We start from the raw sequence: 20804 nt of genomic DNA, 5'->3' as shown, positions 1-20804 counted from the left end.
CATTATAATTTTGTGGAGGCCTGATCTTGCTGAGAACAGTCAAGATCATCAGTCCTGGGGCGCCTGGGTGGTTCAGTGGTTGAGCATCTGCCTTTGACTCAGGGCGTGATACCGGAATACCAGGATCGAGTCCCGCATCGGGATCCCTGCAGGGAGCCTGCTTCTCCCTCTGCCCGTGTCTCTGCCTCTCTTTCTGTGTCCCTCGTGAATAAATAAATAAAATCTTAAAAAAAAAAATCATCAGTCCACCTACCCTGGGGTGCCTCTGAGGCTCCCCAAATCACCTGGGCTTAACCCCAAGAGGGCCTTTACACTCTTCCTCCTGCAGGACCCTGCATGGGTGGTGGCAGCAGCCCCAAAGGCTGGCACTAACCTTGTTGCCGTTGTTGTACATGGCAACCAGGCAGTATATGTGGTAGATGTGGCCGCATCTGGACAGCTTTCCCACCAGGTCAGGCTTGACCGTTGGCTGCAGGCCCTTGTAACCCGAGGGGGCCGTGAGACGCTCCATACAGATGGTGCAGTCCTGGGGGTGGGAGAGGACAGAGCAGAGAGGCCGGGTCAGCTCTCAACCCGGCCTGGGAGGCTGGAGCATCTTCGCGGTGATTCCTGTATGATTGGAGGTCAGGTGCGCAGTCACTGCTACTCTTCTAGAAAGCCCACAAACTGAGGGATATATGCATACATGCCTTTGGGAATCTAAATATAGCTTCATCTCACTTTACACAACAGAACAATTGTGAAAATAATTGCTGGGGCTGATGCGTGCTACGTGGGGCTCACCAATAAAGCTGTAGTGTCCTCTAGGGCTATGATGATGCATGATCCTTTGTGTTCTCCAGTGACTTGTGTAGGAAACGGACTCTGGCTGACAGACCCTTTAAGCTGAACGTTTGCAAAGGAATTTTATCTCAAGTGTACCAGAGGGGCTGCTATTTCTGTTATTTAAGTAAGTCTACAAGGGGATTTTTCAACCTTGGCATTGCTGGCATTTGGGGTTGGAGAATTCTTCGCTGAGAGGGCTTTCCTGGGCCCAGGTGGGCCAATGCTTGTGAGCATTCCCTCTCCCCTCCAGACATGCAAAAATCCCCTCTGGATGAGAACCACTGATCTACACTGAACCCATTTAAAAAGTCAGTTCCCATAGCTTATCATACTTTCTTCTGAAATTCAGACTGTTGACAGTAAGGTAGTTGAGAATCAATCAGCTCTTTCCTGAACAGTGGCTTGAGGGTGAGGGCTGCTGCCAAGGGGTGTCTGCAGCTCCAGACCACCAAACCTCGGACCAGGGCCCTGGGTCGGCTCTGACCGGCTCTGTACCAGTCAGGACACACACAGCTGCTCCCGCTGCATCCTCCGGAAAAGCCCAGCAGAGGAAATGCCTGCGGGTGAACCCCGCCCGGCTTCCCCTGCGACTCACCTCATCTGGTGGGTGCCGGACTTTCTGCAGATACTTCTTCAGCACTTCTTCTGGGGTTTTACCTGTGTGGGGGGGGGACAGGATGGTTGGTGGGCCACCCAGACAGAGATGAGGGATCAAACAGCCCTGTCAAGCCGGGCATGCCAGACAGGAGAGTTATCACCCAGGCTCCAAGCAGGAAAGAAGAGGAATCCATTCTGCAATCGGATTTAAGAATCTGAAAGGGACTCAGCAGATGGAGGAGAGAGAGAGAGAGAGAGAGACAGACAGACAGACAGAGGTGTCCAGGGAGGTGGGAGGTATCTGGGCCTGTCTTTACGTCCTGCAGTCTTACCGCCCCCCCCCAACCCGCACCCGACATCCCCCGGGGGGCCTATTTTCAACAAACCCACTTTCCGAGTGAGATAGGCTGAGTGAGTTTCTCTTCCACAGAATCAGAGCCTGGGCATGCTCAAACGAGGTGCTGGGGTGACAGCTGAAGGCACCATGTAAACTGTTACATGTTAAAAACAAAACAAAACAAAACAAAACCCATGAGGTAGGCTTATTATCACTTCCCTTTGCAAGGTGCTAAGTACCGTCTCGATCGATACTGTGGTGCCTGAGTGATATTATCTTCACGGGAAACTGGGAAGTGAGGCCCACACGTTCAGGATGGCGTTCCCTGGCCGGGGATGAGGCTGCCTCAGCCCGCAGACAGCCCGGCAGCGGGGAAGCATCCTGTCAGGCTGCAGCGATGCTGGAGTTTCTCTGGGGCCTGGTCCGGGGGAGGCAGCCAGTCTGAAGGCTGGAGGCAGGATGACACAGCCTTGAAAAGGGTCAGCGCCTCCCTGGGTACCTCTCTCAGTGGCTCTGAGCATCTGTTTTTCACTTATAAAATAGGGAAGAGCCCTAGCAGCTGCTCAGAGGGCTGCTCAGACAAGTCAACGAGCTAACGGACGCACAGTGCTTTAGCGCTTCTCCAAGTAAGGGCCCAGCGTGTGCTATTAATAATCACAGGAAGAGCGGGAAAGTGTGAAATGCTGTCATTTCCCATCAGATGATGAACAAGGCCTTCGAGTTCATTTAAGCAGATAACTTTTGATGGAGTGGGAAAGCGGGGCCAGGTTTTGAGGAAGCCAAAAGCTGGGACGCAGGCCCTTCCTTCCTACTGTCCTGCTTCTAAGAATTAAGCTTCTATTTTTTTTAAAGATTTATTTATTTATGATAGACATAGAGAGAGAGAGAGAGAGAGGCAGAGACACAGGCAGAGGGAGAGGCAGGCTCCATGCCGGGAACCCGACGTGGGACTCAATCCCGGGTCTCCAGGATCGTGCCCTGGGCCAAAGGCAGGCGCTAAACTGCTAAGCCACCCAGGGATCCCCGAATTAAGCTTCTATTAACTGAGAGCCTATTCCTTGCCGGGCCCTGGGCCAAGTTACAATATGCCTGCGACTCCGCTGACACTTTAAAACAAGTTTGCAAGGTGGGGTTTGGGGTGACTGGCAAAACATTTAACAACCCACATCCTCAGCTGGAAGGACCAGCCGCAGAGCTGAGGTGGGGTCCTTCGGTGCAGTGTAGACACAGGGACTGACGCCCAGGCGGCAGGGTTGTGCACTGGCTGGGAAGGAGCCCTGGAGGAAGGTTCGTGTGACCAGGGTCTAGGGGTCTAGAGGGACACAGGATGGCGTTATCCCCCTAACGGCTGTGGATGCATTCCAGCAGGATGTACACCTGCCCAGTACTGGTCGTGAGCAGTTTACCCCCTCAAAAAGCCATGAAAACAGGCTCTCTGTGGTCATGTGACTTGCCAGCAGCAAAGTCGGGATTTTTATTTTCTTTTTAAAGATTTTATTTACTTATTCACAAAAGACACACAGAGAGAGGCAGAGACATTGGCAGAAGGAGAAGAAGGCTCCCTGCGGGAAGCCTGTTGTGGGACTTGATCCCAGGATCCCGGGATCACGACCTGAGCCAAAGGCAGATGCTCATCCACTGAGCCACCCAGGTGCCCCAAAGATGGGATTTGAATCCAGTCTGCTTTGGCTCTAGTGCTGTAGTCATCTTCCTCCTCTGTATCATATTTTATTTGCATCACACCTCATGCGTTTGTGTTCCTCTATTTCTGTACTACGTTTTTATACTTCCTAAACTGTCTCCATCGGATTCAGACACCATCGATCCACTTGGGTACAATCATCAGAACAGGTAGTTGGGCCCCACTTAGCAGATGCAGAAATGAAGGCACAGAGGGTGAAGCCATGGGTATGCCCTTCAGTGATGGCAGCAGAGCCAAGGCCAGGCCCTTTGACACCCGTACCCCTTAAGATAGGGAGGCCTATACCTTTCTTGGCTTGTTTCTTGGTAGTTTTGCGGCTCGTATTGGAAACCCCTGGGATGGATTTGATTTCACTCTTGCTGACCGGGGGCGGGTGGAGGACCAGCTTCGGGGGCCTGGTAAGACACACGGGCAGGCCCGCTGCACTCATGAGAATCCCAGTGATTCCTGGAAGGGCAGGGCATGAGGAAGGACTGCAGAGTTAGCTCCCAGCATCCCACAACCTACCCTCCCGCTTCCCAGCAGAGCTCCCGTAACTCACTTACTTTCCACTGACCTGCAGCTTTGCCCAGAAATAGATGCATTCACACACTTCAACAGCATGCTCTGCTCTTAGCTATCGGTCCTCCCCACCTTCTTCCTGCACTTCCAACCCCACTCCTAAAGTCCTCATGTACTTTCATTCTTTCTTTCTCTTTTATAAATGCTCACTACTTACTTTACTGCTTCCATTTCTCTGCCCTGAGCCAGGGCACCCCAGGGTTTCTCTTACCTGCCAAGGCAGGATTAACAGGGCTGGACCCATTGAGGTTCTTCACTGGCACGGTGGGGACCCTGCAGAAGGCAAGAGCACATACATTATGGTTTTGACAAGTGGGAACAAATGGATCAGTGTTGGAACCTCAAAAAAAATGCACCTGCGGAGGGGTTCTCCTTTCATACAGAAACTACTTAGCCCTACTAAAGGCAGGGTCAGTTCTTAGCACCACAATCAAAAGGGTTACCTCTATTTATTTTTTTTAAAATATTTTATTTATTTATTCATGAGAGACACAAAGAGGCAGAGACACAGGCAGAGGGAGAAGCAGGCTCCCTGTGGGGAGCCCGATGGGGGACTCAAATCATGACCTGAGCCCAAGGCAGACGCTCAACCACTGAGCCACGCAGATGTCCCAAGATTTCATTTATTTATTTTAGAGAGAGAGCAGGGGTCAGGGGCAAAAAGAGGGAGAGAGAGAATCTCAAGCAGACTCTTCACTGAGTTGGGGAGCCCAAACTGAGGCTTAATCCCACAACCCTGAGATCATGACCTGAGCCAAAATCAAGAGTCAGATGCTCATCTGACTGAGCCACCCAGGGTGCCAGAAGTGTTACCTTTAAAATCTAAGACCAGGTCACCCCTCCACTCAAAACCCCAAACTCAGGATGGCTCCTCAGTTCACTCAAGGTCTCAGCGAGGCCTACACAGCCCTGCATAGCCTGCCCAAACCCTCCATGCTCAAGCCCTCACCTCCCTTTTCTCTCCACATGTCACATACTATTTTACTCTGCTCCAGCTGTTCTTCCCAAATGCCAGCCACGCTCCCTCCTCAGAACCTTTGCATATGCTGCTCCTTCTGCCTGAAATGCTCTACCAGCAGGTATCTGCTTAGCCTCCTCCTCCAGGTCCTTCAGTTGTGGCTTAACTTTTCATAAGGTTCCTAAGACCATCTGATTTAATACAACTCATCCCTCCCATCCCACCTCAATTCTTCTTACCTCACTCTATTGTTTTTTCATGGAACTTTACAATTTTAAAAAAAGTAATAAGTTGTTTCTTTATTATCTCCCCTTCCAGAATCAAAGCTCTATAAGGGCAAATATCTTTATTTCATTCAGAGCCTGACACTAGCAGGCATTCAGTGAGTATTAGCTCACCGGATGATAAATGAAGAAGCAAGTTTAAACTTGGGTGTACAGAAGAGTCCCCTGAGAAGCTTTTAAAAAGACAAGCACCCTGAATCAGAATTCCTACTGGTGGGGCACAAGAACTTGCATTTTCCCGAGCTTTCGTGGAGGATGCAGATCCAGCCAGCCCCAGCCCAACATTGGGAAACCATTGCTCCAACAGCTGTCACCCCTCCTTTTCCCAGAGAAATCTAAATATCAGGCAAGGCCTCCTCCTCTTTCTGTCCTTCTCCCCAGAAACCCGAGCCAGGCTGGAGAGGAGTCTGCACAGCTGCTTGGGAAAGGCGAGGCCTCCCACGATGCCGAAGAGAAAAACAAGGGACACGTGGGGCTGAGTCTTGTGCCATCGCCCCTGCCACCCAGGCTTCCACGGCTGGGCTTGGAAGGAAAAGTGGGTCTGGAGACACACGGACGGGGTCACAGGTGGCTCCAGGAGCCCGAGAGCCTGAGAAGCCAGCAAGTCTGCCAGGGGGGCAGGGTGGTGCTGGGGAGACAGGAGTGGGCAGGGCACATTCAGTTGTTCCTTTACATTGTGCATTATTTGATTTGCCCGTTCATACTGAGCCCTACTTTATGTGGGGTGTCCCGCCAGAGCCTGGGACGCAGCGGTGAACAGGGAAGCCCAGGGCCTTCCTCCACATGAGGTCATGGTGAAGACGCACAGAGCCCACCTGGTACCAGGCCCAGGTGTAACCTCTCCGGACGTGTAAGTCCATCTGAGACTTCCAACAACCCACGCAGGACGTGCTATCACTATTAACGTCATTTTAACAGGCAAGGAGGTGGAGGCACAGAGAGGTTGGGCAAACTTGAGGGAGGCCACGCAGCTAAGGAGTCAAACCTAGGAAATCTGGTTCCAGATCCCACCGTTGCAGCCACTGGCAAGCTGCGCTCTTGGGTCTGCGCAGATCTTCTATCACCCCCACTGTGGACAGAGAAGGTGGGAGCTCAGAGTAGATGGGATAAACCCACGACTTAGAAAGAGGAGTTGGAAGGGGCCTCAAGGCTGCAGGAGGGCCTGTCTGTCCCCCAGCAAGCCTGCAGGGGTGGGGGCTTCCCTGGCTACTCTTAGTCTTCCCAGGGCCTGTGTCCCTTCCCGGGACGAGGACATGTACTGGGAGGATGGGAAGCATGTGGAAGAACAGATGTGGGAGTAGCCCCCACAGGCTACTTTCCTCCCCAGGATAAATCCAACTCGGATGGGGGTCAAGGAAAAGCCAAAGTCAACACAAAAGAAAGTTGGCCAAGAAAAGAGGTCCAGCCTTGCTTCTGGACTCGTGGGGCCAGGAGTCAGGAAAACCAAGGTCGAGACCCAGCGCTGCCAGTTACTCCTCACAACCTCCCTCAACTTTTTCTGGGCCTCAGTCTCCTTACCTGTGAGCCTGTGAGGGTCCGGAGTTACAGATGCCAGGAGCAAGGCAGCCTAAGCAATGCCTAAGAGCAAGGCGGCCGCCTAAGCCCTGGGTCCCCCACAGCCCTGGGTCCCCCACCCCGGCTGGTCTGGAGCCTGGGAGGGAAGGGTCCTGGGCCTGTGCCTATTTCTGGGCCCCCCACCAGGGGGCAGCGCTCGCAGCCAGCCGCGCACCTGCCTTCCCCCAGCCAGCTCCAAGGGCCCCTCTCCAGCTGATAAGTAGCTGTGATCTGGGGGACAAAAGGCACCTTTGTTCCCACAAACTGGACTGGCAGGTTTCCACACCCAATCTGGTGAACCAGGAAAGAGTCCCATCCCCAGAGCACAGCCCAAGAACTGGGGGAGGGGGCTGGGTGGGGTCCACATGAGGACCCCAGACTTCGGTGAATACCGGGAGGGGGGCAGGGTCCCCACCTTTCCAGGAAACGGACCACGTGTCCAGTAGGGTCTGGAGGTGGCAGGGAACTTGAGGAGGAGGGGGATGTTTGCTTATGGGACACAGAAGTGTACGGGGGCAGGGGCCCTCAGGGGTCAGGACACCTGCCTTCCAGTCGAGCCTGGCACTGGATTCTGTGCCTTTGGGGGAGTCACACTGCCTCCATGAACTTCGATGACCACATCCTGAGCTACCACATCCGTAACAGGGCACCCTACATCTCTGCCCTTGGGTCCCTGTGAGGAGTTAGGAGCTGGGTCAAATACTCAGTAAACAGGCAAGCCCTATGTAAATGGGGTGGTTGTTTACATTTTTGTTTCCCAACTGTAAGAGGAAGTTGGGCTTGATAAAGCCTTTTCTCAGACTCTTGAAGACATGGAGGGTGAAGTGTAAAGCTGGGTGGTGGGGCAGTACTTATTAGGATTGTTGGTTGCAACACCTGATCCGCCCTCCCCCAAGGTGACGGGTTCTAATGGAAGCCATGCAGGTGGCCCAGGAGTCCCCACCGGTCGCACACAGCTGCAGTCCCAGCTGTGCGTGCCTGAGCCCTCCTTCCAGAAATCAGCACCCCAGTGACTGGTATGCGTCTCACGACTCCGCTCAGCCAAAGCTCAGCCAAAGCCGTCTTGGCCTAACCATCAGATGACACCCTCCCCCATTCTGCCGGGCTGTTCTCAGCTTCCATTTCTGCTTCCATTTCTGTGCCTCAAACACAAAACTAAGAAAAGAGAAGAGCTGGCAAAAGGAGAAGACGGGGGCCGACGGCAGGAGAAAAGCTCCGCAGATACCATGGTGAGAAGTGGTGTCTTTTTGCGAGTCTGTGAGCCGAGGCAGGAATCCTCGGGCCGGACAATGGTCTTGTCTCTCCAGCAACCGAAGTCTCGCCGGAGATCGAGAAGCCTCGATTCTGGAGGCGAGGGCCAGAGGGGCGACTCCTGCCCCCCACCACACAGCCCCCCTCTATTTTCTTTAGAAACCCCCTGCTTGTGTCTCTGAATAATTCACAGGGTCTTTTGTTCCCCCACAAACCCTGCTCTTCAGCCCACCTCTCCCGCCCTCCCTGGTCTTCCTTTCTTCCGTGGGAAAGTTGCTTGAAGAGCTCACGGACAGGCAGAGGAGGGGACGGGGCCATTCCACGACAGAAGGTCGATGGCAGTGCCAGACAAAGGCAGTGAGCACGCTAATTAAATGGCCAAGAAAGACTGGGGGAGAAGATGGTGGTGGGGGAGAGGGTGCTGGTAAGAGGTAGAAAAAGGAAAGGGCTGGAAGATAGAGGGGTAGGGCGGGGCCTCCCCTTTCAGGAAAACAGTGCAGAAATAAAGCTTGTTTCTATAGTCCTTTTGAAATGGCCATGCCCGGACCTCCGCCCCATTCTCTCGCTCGCTCGGGTCCCACCGGCAGGCAGGGGGAAGAAAGCAGAGACATAAAGAGGCTGCCGGCCCCCTCGGTGAGACTTAAAGTGATCTGGGGGTCCCTTCCCTCAGTTTTGGCATGGGGGTCACTCGGCCTTTGCCAAGGGTGCCAGAAATGAGGCGGGGGCGTTAGACTCTGCTCAGCTTTGACTTCAGTTCAACAAGGACCTCCAAGAGATGACATGTGAATGACAGATAATGCTGACCAGACTCCTCCTATGTGCCATGCCCTGGGCTAAGGCTATACACTGAGGATCTCACTGAATCCTCCTGACAACCCTGATAAGGAAGGTGCTACTGGGGATCCCTGGGTGGCTCAGCAGTTTAGCGCCTGCCTTCAGCCCAGGGCATGATCCTGAAGTCCCAGGATCGAGTCCCACATCGGGCTCCCTGCAAGGAGAAGGAGCTTGCTTCTCCCTCTGCCTGTGTCTCTGCCCCTCTCTCTCTCTCTGTGTGTCTCTCATGAATAAATAAATAAAATCTTAAAAAAAAAAAAAAAGAAGGTACTATCACCCTCCCATTTCACAGACGAGCAACCTGAATGCCGAAGATGCAAAATCTGCCCCCAAGTTACGCACCAAGAAACTTGATTTCCAGCCTGGGCAGTCAGGCTCTGGAGGCTGTGTTTCTTGTCCACTAGATGAACCTCCCTCTGCCACACAAATATTTACCCTGGAACTCTGGCAGGGGCCCCAGGATGCTACCGGGTGACCTTGGAAATGGAGTGAGCAGTGGTGCAACTCAGGTGCCCGTTCCCCTCTCCCAAACGTTCTGCAAAGCTCAGAAGTAGTCATAGGAAAATCCCATGCACTTGACCCGCACTTGGCCATTTATAAACCACCCTCACACACAATGAGGAGCTGAGCTTTAGCCCCAAGGGCAGAAGACTAGGGGACTAAACCCTGGGCTCCAGCCATGTGGCCCTTCTTGGAAAGTCAACTCTGAGGGGCAGGGAATAAGAGAACACTGGCAAGTGTGGCTGTTAAGTTCTCAAGGGATGAACCCCCTTAGTGGAGGATTCCACAAGGACTCCGTGGGGCAGGCCAGGCAAGCCTGAGGATTCCCCAATTCATGCACGATGAAGCTGGACCTTGCAGAGCCTCTGTGGCTTTGGTTAGTGGCAGAGGCTGGAGTGAAGGCTGGGCCTCCCCTTCTGCGGTACACCCCCGGCCTCTTTCCTCCTGGCACTGAACCTCTATGTGCTGACAGCCTCCTCTGGGCAGCGTGAATGTCACATTCAGGAGTCCAACCTCACTGCAGACCACCCTGACTGTCTGGGGCTTAGGGGTCACAGGCAGGGCCAGGCCTCTCCAGGGAAAGGGAAGAGTGGGCTAGTGTGAGAGGCCAATGTCACAGGAAATCAGGAGCTTGCAGGCAAAGGCTGTGGGTACCACATGGACTTGGGTCTCTCCCAATGGAAGATTAGGAAGACCAAGAAGATCATAAAAAGCTGTAACCACAGAACCTACAACACCACCAGGCTGTCACAGGAAGTACCGAGACAAGACACACAAAGCACCTGGCACACATAGCTAAGTACTTGCAAAATATGCTCTATTATTCCCAGTCTGGAGTTACCCCCTCCAGTTTCAGAGAGACCAGAGGAAAGGGGCTAACCTCATTTGGCACCTACTATATGCTAAGCACTGTGGTATGTGCTTCACAGAGAAGCAGCAGGACAGAGTTAAGACATGTGTCTGACTCTGCTGTCGGACTTCCTAAAGTTTGAATCTTGGTCTCAGCCAATGATTGCTCTATGTCTTTGAGCAAAAGAACCTCTTGGTGTCTTCCAGGGTAAAATGGGACCAAAATGTCTACTTCAAAGAGTTGCTGTAAAGATTAAACAAGGTGACAAAGCCCCCAAACTGGATTCTGGTTAATATTGTCTGTTATGGCCTGGGGTGCATAACCTTGAACCCTGACAGCTAGCCTCACACAGGTATCATAACCGGCATTTACAGGGAAGGAAGTCAGGACTCTGGGATGTTAGGGATCTGCCTTGAATCACATAAGCTATGACAAAGTCTCAATTAGAAGCCAGATATGATGGGGGCACCTGGGTGGCTCGGTGGTTGAGCTTCTGCCTTCAGCTCAGGTCATGATCCCGGGGTCCTGGGATCGAGTCCCACATCTGGCTCCCTGCAGAGAGCCTGCTTCTCCCTCTGCCTGTGTCTCTCATGAATAAATAAATAAAATCTTAAAAAAAAAAAAAAGAAGAAGCCAGATATGATGGACCCCAGAGGCCAGGTCCACCCTTACCCACCACACCATGCTGCCTTCCACCTGCAGCCAGAGGGACAAGCAGCCTAAATCTTGGCAGCCCTTCTTTCATCTCTGACCCCGATCGGCCCGGGTGAGCAAACGCTCAGAGGCACCCAGAGAAGTACCTACCCGGAGGCGATCAGCACCCGGGACTGAGCAATGGCCAGTCGCTGCAGGTTGGTCCGATTTAAAGTCGCCAGGGCCACCCTTCCGGTCTTGCCGTTGACTCCGGGAGGACTGGCAGGAGAGCCCACCGTCCCCCCTGCCGGCGTGCTGGAGGCCTGTCGCCGGATCGCCTGCGACGGGACGGTCCTCACCGGGGCCCGGATGGTGCTCAGGCCGTCCGGAGACTTGGCTCCAGGGCCTGGCGCGGGGGGCAGGTTCTTGCGGGCCGCGGGGGGCTGCAGCGGTGCGGAGCTCCCGTGGGCCACCGCTGCCTTGACGCTCATCACCAGGACGCACTGCGGGCAGGAGCAGGCCGGGGCGGCGGGCGTGGGGGCCGACGCGGGGCTGGCGGGCCAGGACTGGGCCTTGGCCAGGGTGCCGGTGACCATGGGGTAGACGAGGTCCAGGCGCCGGCGCACGCGGCGCTGGCGCTGGGTCTGCCGGTTGATCTGGCCCATGGTGCTGAAGTCGATGACGTAGCTGAAGCCGATGGGAGTGAGGTCGATCCAGGGGTGCTGCTTCTCATAGGCGTGCTGGATGGTGATGCCCACCTCCATGTCGTAGGGCGTCCAGGAACCGTTGTCATTCTCCCACTCCCACACCACACCCTTCCCGGGGGCTGAGGACGGGTCGTAGTAGTTGCGGCGAACTGGGCGGAGGGTCCCTGTGGAGTGGGACAGAGGACAGGGTCAGGGTCAACAAAGAATGAACCTGGATTGTGTTGGTTCATTGGCAAACTGGAGCCAGTCCCACTGCAGGGTGGCCCGCTGCTGCCTACTGAGGTATGCACCCCAAATGGGGCCCCTTCCTGCCTTGGGGAACATGCACTCGCTGGGAGCAGTGAAGGCTGTGGGGCAGTGCCATCGACCAGAAAGAGCACCTGTCATGAAAGTGCCATCGACCAGAAAGAGCACCTGTCCACCTGCAGTCGGGAGACCTTGGCTGCAGCCAAATCAGTCACTCCCGAGTTTATATAAAACTCCCCAACTTCCTTTCCTTCCCTGACATATAGTGAGTCCTTTGTAGAATGTTTGTGGAAATTAATTGAGACCCACTTATTTATGCAACAAATACGTATCTGTATGTGCCAGGTTCTGGATCTCTCGTACCCATAATTTGCATAAGGCCCTTAAAGCTCTTGACACCTAGTAGGTGCTCATAAATATCATATCACTTCTCCCCTAAGTGGCCCTGCCTGGAGGGATATGAAGGAAAAGAACAAAGCCTAGAGGGCAGAGGAAGAAGAACACCGCCTCCAGGAAGGCACCCCAGCCTTGGTGGAGCTAGAGCTCACCCTCTGTCCTTTTAACGGTGCAGTAAAAACAAAAATAGAAAATCAGGGTGAGAGAACTCTTAGCTTTCAGGCATGAAATCTGGTATCAAAACAATGATAATGACCATAATAATCTTCTATTTCTCTAACAATTTTCTTTCAAAAAGCTCAAACCCTCCTAAAGATAGGATTGTCTCCCTGGGGGAGGGGGGAGCACAGGGAAGGGGCCAGGGTTAGTACAGGGGGGAAGCAGCATAGGGGAAAGAACTTGCAGGTCTGGAGGGAAAGGAAAGCCTATAACTGTTGCCTCTTTCTCATCCCCCTGCACCCCCTCCTCCCCGCAACCCCAAACTCGCATTCAGACTCACGCCCAATCAGGGCTCATTTCATGGCTATCAACATCAAGGCTGAAGATGCCTGGGTCAGGGCAGGGTGAGGGGGCCTGAGAGGGCTCCAAGGGTGTTCGAATCTCGCATCTGTCAGCTTAAGCCCTATCCTTCAAAGTGGTGGGAAAAGGCTCCCCTTTGCAGGCCTCTGACCCACCCCCTCCTCCAACCCAGAGGGAGACACCAAGACCCAGGACAGAATTCCATTCAAGGGGGGAAGAAAAGGAACAATGGCTATTCAGGCCTTTGCCAGGGTCATCACCCGCCCCCCACCCAACTCTGAGCCCCTTAATGACCCAAAACATCAACATTCAGAGGCAGGAGGGAGAAGCAAAACAATCCCCTATTCAGCACCAGGAGCTCTGGTGGGGGACCAGCGTGGGGGGGGGATGGGAGGAAGAGAGGAGGAAGAAGGGGGGGTGGGCACTAGTTCCTGGTTTGCCTCCATTTCCTTCCTAAGTAGCTAGGGGAAACAAAGAGCACAGGCTTCGGGGCCAACAGCGGACGCTCTGTCCCTTCCAGCTGTGTGATTAAGCCTCAGTTTCCTCCTCTGCTTGGGTCCCCCCCAGTCGCTACTTCAAAGGGTGGATTTGAGGATTAAAGGAAGGAAGGATTATAAAGCATGAAAATAACACCTGCCACGGGACAAGAGCTCAATAAAAGTTGGTTGATCATCACTGTCATTTATTTTCTATTAGATGTCTAAGCAGGATGGAGAAGTCAGAGGAAAAGTTTAGTTCAGAGGATGTGTGGGGTGTGTGCGTGCGTGAAAGAGAGAGAAAGAGATTATATATAACTCCTTCTACTATCTTTATCATTTAGGAGGCGCCTAGCTCAGCCCATATGATCTTCATGGCAACCCTAGGATACACCTTTTAGAAACGAGAGGATTGACTTTACAGAGCTTAAAGGACCCTATTCTCTATTCTCTCCAGGGAAGCAGAGGCAATGCACTTGTCCAATGCTCACAAATGTGCTTAAGAGGCATCCTTGACAACAGTGCTATCGATCCCAGAGATGCTGGAGAGCTGCCCCAGAACTTTGGGAAGCTAGCTGAGGTTTTTCCACACCCTTCCAGGTTTAGCTCCCCCAAGCCGGTCTTCTTCTTTAGGGTGAACAAATGCTCTTCTATCCTCCTGCGTCCCTCACCTACTACTCGCCAGCTCTCGCCCCCTGAAATGCCCTCCTTTGCTATTTGTACCTATTGAAACCGTTCTCATTGGGGTCCTGTGACCAGTTTCCTGATGTGTTCTCCCAATCCAAGCCCTCCCTCAGCAGGTGTGCACGTCTGTCTCTGCCTGCCTGCTGTGTACCCGAGGCACCTGGAGTGGAGGTGGAGACACCACCATCCAGCTCTGTGCTCTAGCGCCAAGCGCGGGGCAGGGCAGTAACCAGAACTCCATGAACCTGCTGTGATTGATTGAAGACTTCTGGCTACTTCGGCATTTAATCACTTATCCCATATCACTGAGTCCCCACTGGCTGCTATGAGGAATTCAGGCACTACTCAAATAGCTTCCAGTTGAAAACTAGACAAGTGTGCAAATGACTATTTATGAAGCAGAATATGCCAGAAGAAGGGTGCCAACAAAACGCACGTGGGCCGAGAAAATCCATCCATGTCCCCTCCATGCTTAAACCTCTTCCTTGACCTCCCGTTGGGTCAGGACCTGACCCCCGTCCCAGCCCCCAATCTCTGCATCCATCTCACACCCCAATACGTTCTACCTGCATTTGTGCCACTCTGGCTTCTTCGAGTCTCAGCTCTCTGACATGCTTCTCCTCTCTGGGCCTTGTCACAATGCTGGGCCCTCCCCCACTCTGGCATCCTCACTGCTGCTCATCCATCAGGGTTCATTCAGCTCATTTCCTCAAGGAAACATCTCCCGTCTGCCCTGACCAGATCAGATTCCCATTCCTACTTTTTTTTTTTTTTTAATGGCATTTATCTTGATGTGCAGTTACACGCTTATTGGTGTGATTCAATTTGGGGAACGTCTGTCTCTCTTCACTGGACTCCTGGTCCCATGAGAGGAGGCATCCAGGGGTTTGCTCATGCTTGTGGCCCCATGCCTGACATGTCCTAGGAGCTCCATAAATACTGATTGACTGGGATGCCTGCATGGCTCAGTGGTTGATCATCTGCCTTCGGCTCAGGGCCTGATCCCGGGATCCGGGATCAAGTCCCACATCGGGCTCCCTGTGAGGAGCCTGCTTCTCTGCCTCTCTTTCTTTCTGTCTCTCATGAATAAATACATAAATCTTTAAAAAAATATATTGATTGACTAAATGATGTAATGATGGTTGGGAGAACATTTCAAGAAATGGATGACAAGTACCATAAGGCTTGAATGAGTAGGAGAATTTCAAGAGGCGAAAAGGGCATTTCAGGAGAAGGGGCTCTGTGAATAACTGGGAGAGGGGGTGTCAGAGAATTTTAAGGGAATGTACGAGGATAAAAGGGACATCTGTTTGTCAGGAGTAGGGGAAAATAGAAGGCAGAGAGGAAGATAAACCTGGAAAGTCATGCTAGAGCCAAGGCATAGATAGTCTGGAATGCCAGGTTGTGACGCGTTTTATTTGTAGGCAATGAGGAGCCAGTGAAGTCTATGACACACAGAAGTGATGTGACCAGAGCTGCTCGGTTAATTAGTTCCAGGTGAGAAGTAATGAGGGTGTTGGCATTGAAAATGAGAGGGAGGTGACAGACTGGAGGGACCCCACCGAGAAGAAGTGGGTAGGACTTGACCTTGAGTGGCTGAATGCTTTCCAAGGGAGGTTCCAGGATCATCTGCTTCCGAATCTCCGGGGGTACAGGTTAGCCACCACCTTCTAGAGCACCCCCTGGCCACTATGAGGAGTCATCAGCATCTCTGGGGCCTGGGCCTGGGAATCTGCCTGTGAACACACCCCCCCCCCCCCCCCCCCCGTGGACTTTCACCACGCACGCTAATTTCAACAGCTGGGTCACATGGTCTATGCACTGGGCACCCCAACAAGCCTCTGAACCACAGAGTCAAAGAATCCTAAGTTCTTGCCTGAGGGAAGGTGGTAAAAAGTTGGCACTGTTTGTAGGTAGAGGGGTGTCATGAAGAAGAGTTGGTTTTTGGAGGGAAAGTTGCTGAGTTCGGTTCAGCCCCAGCAGGCCAAGAGAGATGGAAGGCAGACTTTAGAATCAAACTTGTGGGATGAAAAGAAATTCGTTGTGGGATTTCATTTCTCTGATTGTTTTCAGAGACCACTGTAGCTGGAATGTGCCAGCTAGTCTGGCTTCCTCTATAATCAGGACCATGAACTAGATGATCTGAGGAATCCATTTAGTCCTTTGGGTGCAGTGACCCAAAGAGAAGGCCTCTAATGGGATAGGAATGAAGACTGTTCATAAACTAAGCAGGGAGAAAGAGAAAGAAAATCAGTTTTTCCTGGCAACTCTTACACCTGTACTCCAAAGCACCTGAGATGTTTTGGCTCCTGGGAAATATGAGAGAAACACCTTCCACGCACGACCCAGTCTCGAGGGCACTTTACCTACATCTGTGCATTGCTGTGTCCCACTCCAGGCCTCTCCAAAGCCCCCCTCAGCCCCACTGGAATGTCTTACGAGGGCAAAGCCCTGGATCTTTCCTTATTGGGATATTCCACATGCCTGGAACAGCGCCTGCACGAAGTGGGTGCTCCAGGAGTGTTCACCAATGACAGAGCCGAGCATGGGACACTTGATTTGGCATCTCAGCTCTGCCATCGACTAGCTGTAAAACTCTGAGCAATTCATCTCTTCCAAGTTGTTTCCCTTCCTATAAAATGGGGACAGTAGGTCCTTCCTAAGATCGAGGATTGAGCAAGACAATGCGTGCAATGGTCTTGGAGTGTCCCCCACACTGTATGGACCATGTGGTCCTCGTGACACTTGCGTGCTCCACCCCTGTGCTCACACAGGGCAGAGAGTATCGTGAGGACCTAAAAATCAGCTTTTGTCAAAACTGTTCATCTCTCTCCACCTGACCTTTCTCACCACATTAAAGACATAAAAGAGGCAAAGGTTGCCGAGAAAACTCTGAGCTGGAAAGGACTCTACGTTGCACCACCGCCACTGCTAAGCAGTATCCTTGCCCTCACAGGAGCCAAACCCATCCACCTGCCCATCTGCATGATGACAAGATAGGAGCCAGAGCAATCTTAAGGCTGCTCTTCATCCTCCAGAGAAAAATGAGGCTTGAGCAGCTAAGGGATTTGCTCAAGGTCACCCAGAAAGCCAGTGAGTATGGGGTGAGAGCCTGGGTCATGTCTCCCCACTCCCAGCCTGGGGCTCCCTCCCCATGTCCTGCTGCTGGAGCCTGGAGGTGCTGGTGATCAGTTGTGCTGGAAGATACAAGAGACAGGGATGCTGAAGGACAGCCCTCCAATCACTGCCGTACGACAGAAAAGGTGAGCCCGGTCAAGGCAAATGACCCGTAGATGGACCCAAACAAGGCTCTGGAAGCAGCCAAGACCATCCCCTCGAGTGCGCCGTCTCCTCCCTCCTTCCAGATTCCTAAAACACTGGCGGAGACCAGCATAGAGTGCAAATAACCTCAAACCCAGAGGCCTCGTGGGGAGGAAGGGCCCAGGGCAAACAAAGGCGGCAGAGGGTATCTGTACCCTCCCAGCCATCTCCCTGGAGACAGGGTGGGCGAGACTGGAGCCCCGGGGAGCCCAGAGTCTGAGGCCTCACTCCCAGCAGGGCAGGCAACTTCTGGAGAGACAAAGCTCCCGTGTCAGGAAATGTCCCCACACAGAGGAGGCAACAAAAAAAGAGAGGACTCGCCTCTAGGCAGGGGACTTCCAGCTCTCCTTTGTTTATGGGGATGTTTCTGGTTCCCAGCTTCAAACTGCGGCTTGGGGATGGCGGGTAATTTAATTAAACATTGCCAGGGCTTGGCCGAGGTTGCCTGGGCGCCGGCAGTATAAAGTTCCTACCCTGTCGTGGTCTCATCAATGAGCTATATTGAGAGGAACTGTGTGTCTGCTGGCAGAGAAGGGAGAGGAGGGGGCTCCGAGCCAGAAACCCAGAGATTCTATTCTGCTTTGACAAGCTCCTTGACAGCCCGGCATTCCTGGGAATGCAGCCCAGTGCCTTCGGCACCCAGCGCAGGGCCTGGCACTGGGAGAAAGGCGCTCAGCACCCGCTCACCCACTGACCACTAGCATGAGAGCACGAAACCTAAGCTGTCAGAGTCGTGACGGAAAGGAATGCATGACAGACCCTGAGGCCCTCTGTAAAATGAGGCAGGGTCTAGCAAGCTCCCTGGCTCTGGTCTAAAATCTGAGAAGCCATCAGGCCCTGGCCAGACCTGGGGACCATAGCTTCTGTCCCTCAACCCCATTTTCTCTGTCACTTCACATCTGTCGAGAGGATGCCCTTCATTCCCGTCTTAGATACCCCTAAACACTGATTAAACTTCACCCCCTCCCCAAATGTCGAACAAGGGCTGGGACATTTGTGTCACCAGGGTGTTTCTCTTCATGCTGCAGAGATTTAGTCTGAAACAGAAAAGCTAAAATCTGCCTGTCTATTCTGAGCAGGGTTGGAATGTCCCATCAGGTGTCTCCCTGGTCCCACCTCCAAGGGCTCAGCAGCCACCCTCCTCCTCTCCCAAGCTGCCGCCTCCCCCCTTTCACCTCCACAACCTTTACCCCAATTGCCCAATTACATTCTCTCCCTCCTCCTTGGCCACACTTAATCCTCTTTCTCAATCTCCCCACATTCCTCCTCATTCACTCCTCTGCCCAGTCTCTCTCAGCTCCACCTCCCTCCCTTTCTCACCAGGGTTTAAGCCCCTCCAGATGCTAACACTTCTGGAATCCTTTCCCCCAGAAAGCTTTACTCAGTTGGCCAGGAGCTGCAAAGTCCCTGGCAAAGAGGCTGCTGGGAGTTACGCCTAAAGATGGGGACTAGAGAGTGGAGAGACACCCTTTTCCCATGACAATCCTAATTAGCACACAGGATGTGGGGGCTTTCCAAGGAGGCCGGGATGCCCTGTTCAAGCAGCTGTTCACTGATCCTCTGGGACTCCCCGGGTCATCCTCTCTAGCCCCACCCCACCACACCTGCTCCTCCAGGCTCTTGGGCCACACTCTTGGGAAAGCCCACCCAGATTCCAGAAGTAACCTCCCCGCCCCCAACCCGCAGTGAAGAGACTACTGGAGAGGCAGGCCCATCCCAGGTCCTTAATTAAGCCTGGACACTCTGAGCTGAGCCAAGACAAGTCCGGCTGCCCTGCGGGTGACCCACCATCCTGACCTTCTCCCTGCAGGCTTTCTGCCTTGCTCTGACCTGGAAAGGCTGGTCAGCAGGGAAGTGGGATCGTGGTGGCCCCCCGGGTGGCAACTTGATTCTCATGAGAAGACAAGGGCTTGTGCTCTGGGAGACCAGAGTGTCCCTGCTAGGGGATGGTTTCAGGAGGAAGCTTGGGGACCCTTTCTCCTTAGGAATCCACCTCCTCCCCCTCCTCCCCCTCCTCCCCAGACAAAGGGAGCGGCTGCCCTGCCGGGCATTCCGAGCCGGCCCTCCGCCTCCCCCTCCATCTGCTCTGGCCTGTTGCTTCAGCACTTGGAGCGCACAGGCGGCGGCCCCAATGCCACAGCAGCACCCAGGGCCTTTCGTGCCCCGGGACCCCCCAGCTGCAGGCACCTTCCCGGGGGCCTGCCGTTCCCAGACTAGAGCACAGCGCGCACCTTCAGGGCACCCCTCCTGCCCTCCCCGGGTTCCCACCCAGGGCCCCGCCGTGGGAAGGCATCCCACGCAGAAGGGGTCGGAGGCCGTGAGGTGGGTGGCGCGGGGCGGGGGGTGCGAGGCAAAGCGGGGTCAGCCGAGGCGTGAGGAGGGCAGCGGGGCGGTCTCCCGGCGGCCGGAGCGGCGGGCTGCGCTCGATCGACCGAGCGGGATCGATCTCCACGCGGGAGTCCTTGGGGCCGCCGCGCGCTTGGGCTTCCCCGGGGCTGGCTGGAAGCTCGATCTGCACCGCCAGAACGCCCCACCCCGCGCACCGACGTTTACCGGCCGAGGAGCGGGGTCCTCACCAAGAGGACGGCGGGAGCAGAGCGCCCCCTTCCACCGCCACCTCCCGGGGACCGCAGCTCCGAGCTGCGCGCGGGTGCGTCCCGGGGGCGCGGGGCGCGAGGTCCCAGGGCGGGGGGCGCCGGCTCACCCGTGTCCTGGCGGAACTGGTTCATGGACTGCAGGTCGATGATGTAGGGCGCGAGCCGGCTGTCCACCTGGCCCAGCACCACGCTGCCCCCGGCGCGGGGCCCGGCGCGCACCACCGCCTCGATGTGGTGGCTCACGGCCGGGCTGTAGGGGCGCCAGCGGCCGTGCTCGTTCAGCCATTCCCAGACCACCACGGCCGAGGCCAGGAGCATGGCGAGCCCGGGGCTGCGGCGGCGGCGGCGGCGGCGGCGGGGGCGGGGGCGGGGGCGGCGGGGGCGCGCTGCCCGCCTCCGGGGCCCCGCGCGCCGGTCCTCCTCCGCTTCCTCCCGCGCCGCCGCCCGCGGGCCTCGGCCGCGCCCCCCGCCCCGCGCCCCGCCGCCCCGGGCAGCCTCAGCTCCGGCCCATGGGCCGCCCCCCGGCCGCGCATCCACCGGGGCGCCGACACCCGGGCGGCCGGCCCCGACCGCGCGCCGCCGCCGGGGTCCGCCGCTGCCGCCGCCGCCGCCGCCGCCGCTGCTCCGCGGGGTCGGGCGGCTTCATGCAAGTGCACACGGGCCCCCGCCTCGCAGCGCCGCGGCGGGCCGGGCCGGGCGGGCGGCGAGCCCCGAGCACCAGTTGCGCCCGACTCCGCAGACGCCCGGGGGGGGGGCGCGCGCTCGCGCTCGCTGCGAGAGGCACGCCGGGCCCGCTGCCCGCGCCCCTCCCCGCCGCCGCCTCGCCGACAGCGCCCCCTCCCTGCCGCCCGCTCAGGGCCACCGGAGGGCGGCGCCCCTCCCGGGCCGGCCGAGCGCCTGCGGGGCGTCCCCCGTGCCCCGGCCCCCGAGGGCGAGCGCGCAGGACGCGCCCGGGGCCGCGGCCTCCCTCC

At 55.3% G+C, this 20804-nt stretch overlaps 1 protein-coding gene across 2 annotated transcripts in view; it reads right to left on the bottom strand.

Moving 5' to 3' along the window:
- Positions 1-20159, bottom strand: part of DTX4 (deltex E3 ubiquitin ligase 4) — a 35361-nt gene extending 15202 nt beyond the window's left edge. The window contains exons 1-6 of one of the 2 annotated variants that reach the window (XM_026012807.2): positions 19941-20159; positions 11059-11758; positions 4234-4295; positions 3747-3908; positions 1421-1482; positions 374-526 (exon numbers count right to left, since the gene is read on the bottom strand). In XM_026012807.2, coding sequence (XP_025868592.2) covers positions 374-526; positions 1421-1482; positions 3747-3908; positions 4234-4295; positions 11059-11758; positions 19941-20151 — 1350 coding nt within the window. In that variant the 5' untranslated portion in view covers positions 20152-20159. Of the gene's footprint in view, positions 1-373; positions 527-1420; positions 1483-3746; positions 3909-4233; positions 4296-11058; positions 11759-15502; positions 15597-19940 lie in introns of those variants that run through there. The other variant, XM_026012806.2, reaches the window with a different exon arrangement.
- Positions 20160-20804: the final 645 nt, after the last annotated feature.

This window comes from Vulpes vulpes, chromosome 5 (assembly GCF_048418805.1).
Source record: "Vulpes vulpes isolate BD-2025 chromosome 5, VulVul3, whole genome shotgun sequence".
Lineage (NCBI taxonomy): Eukaryota > Metazoa > Chordata > Mammalia > Carnivora > Canidae > Vulpes > Vulpes vulpes.
Note: the sequence above shows the minus strand (reverse complement) of the source record. Positions and strands in the feature narration are given on the sequence as shown.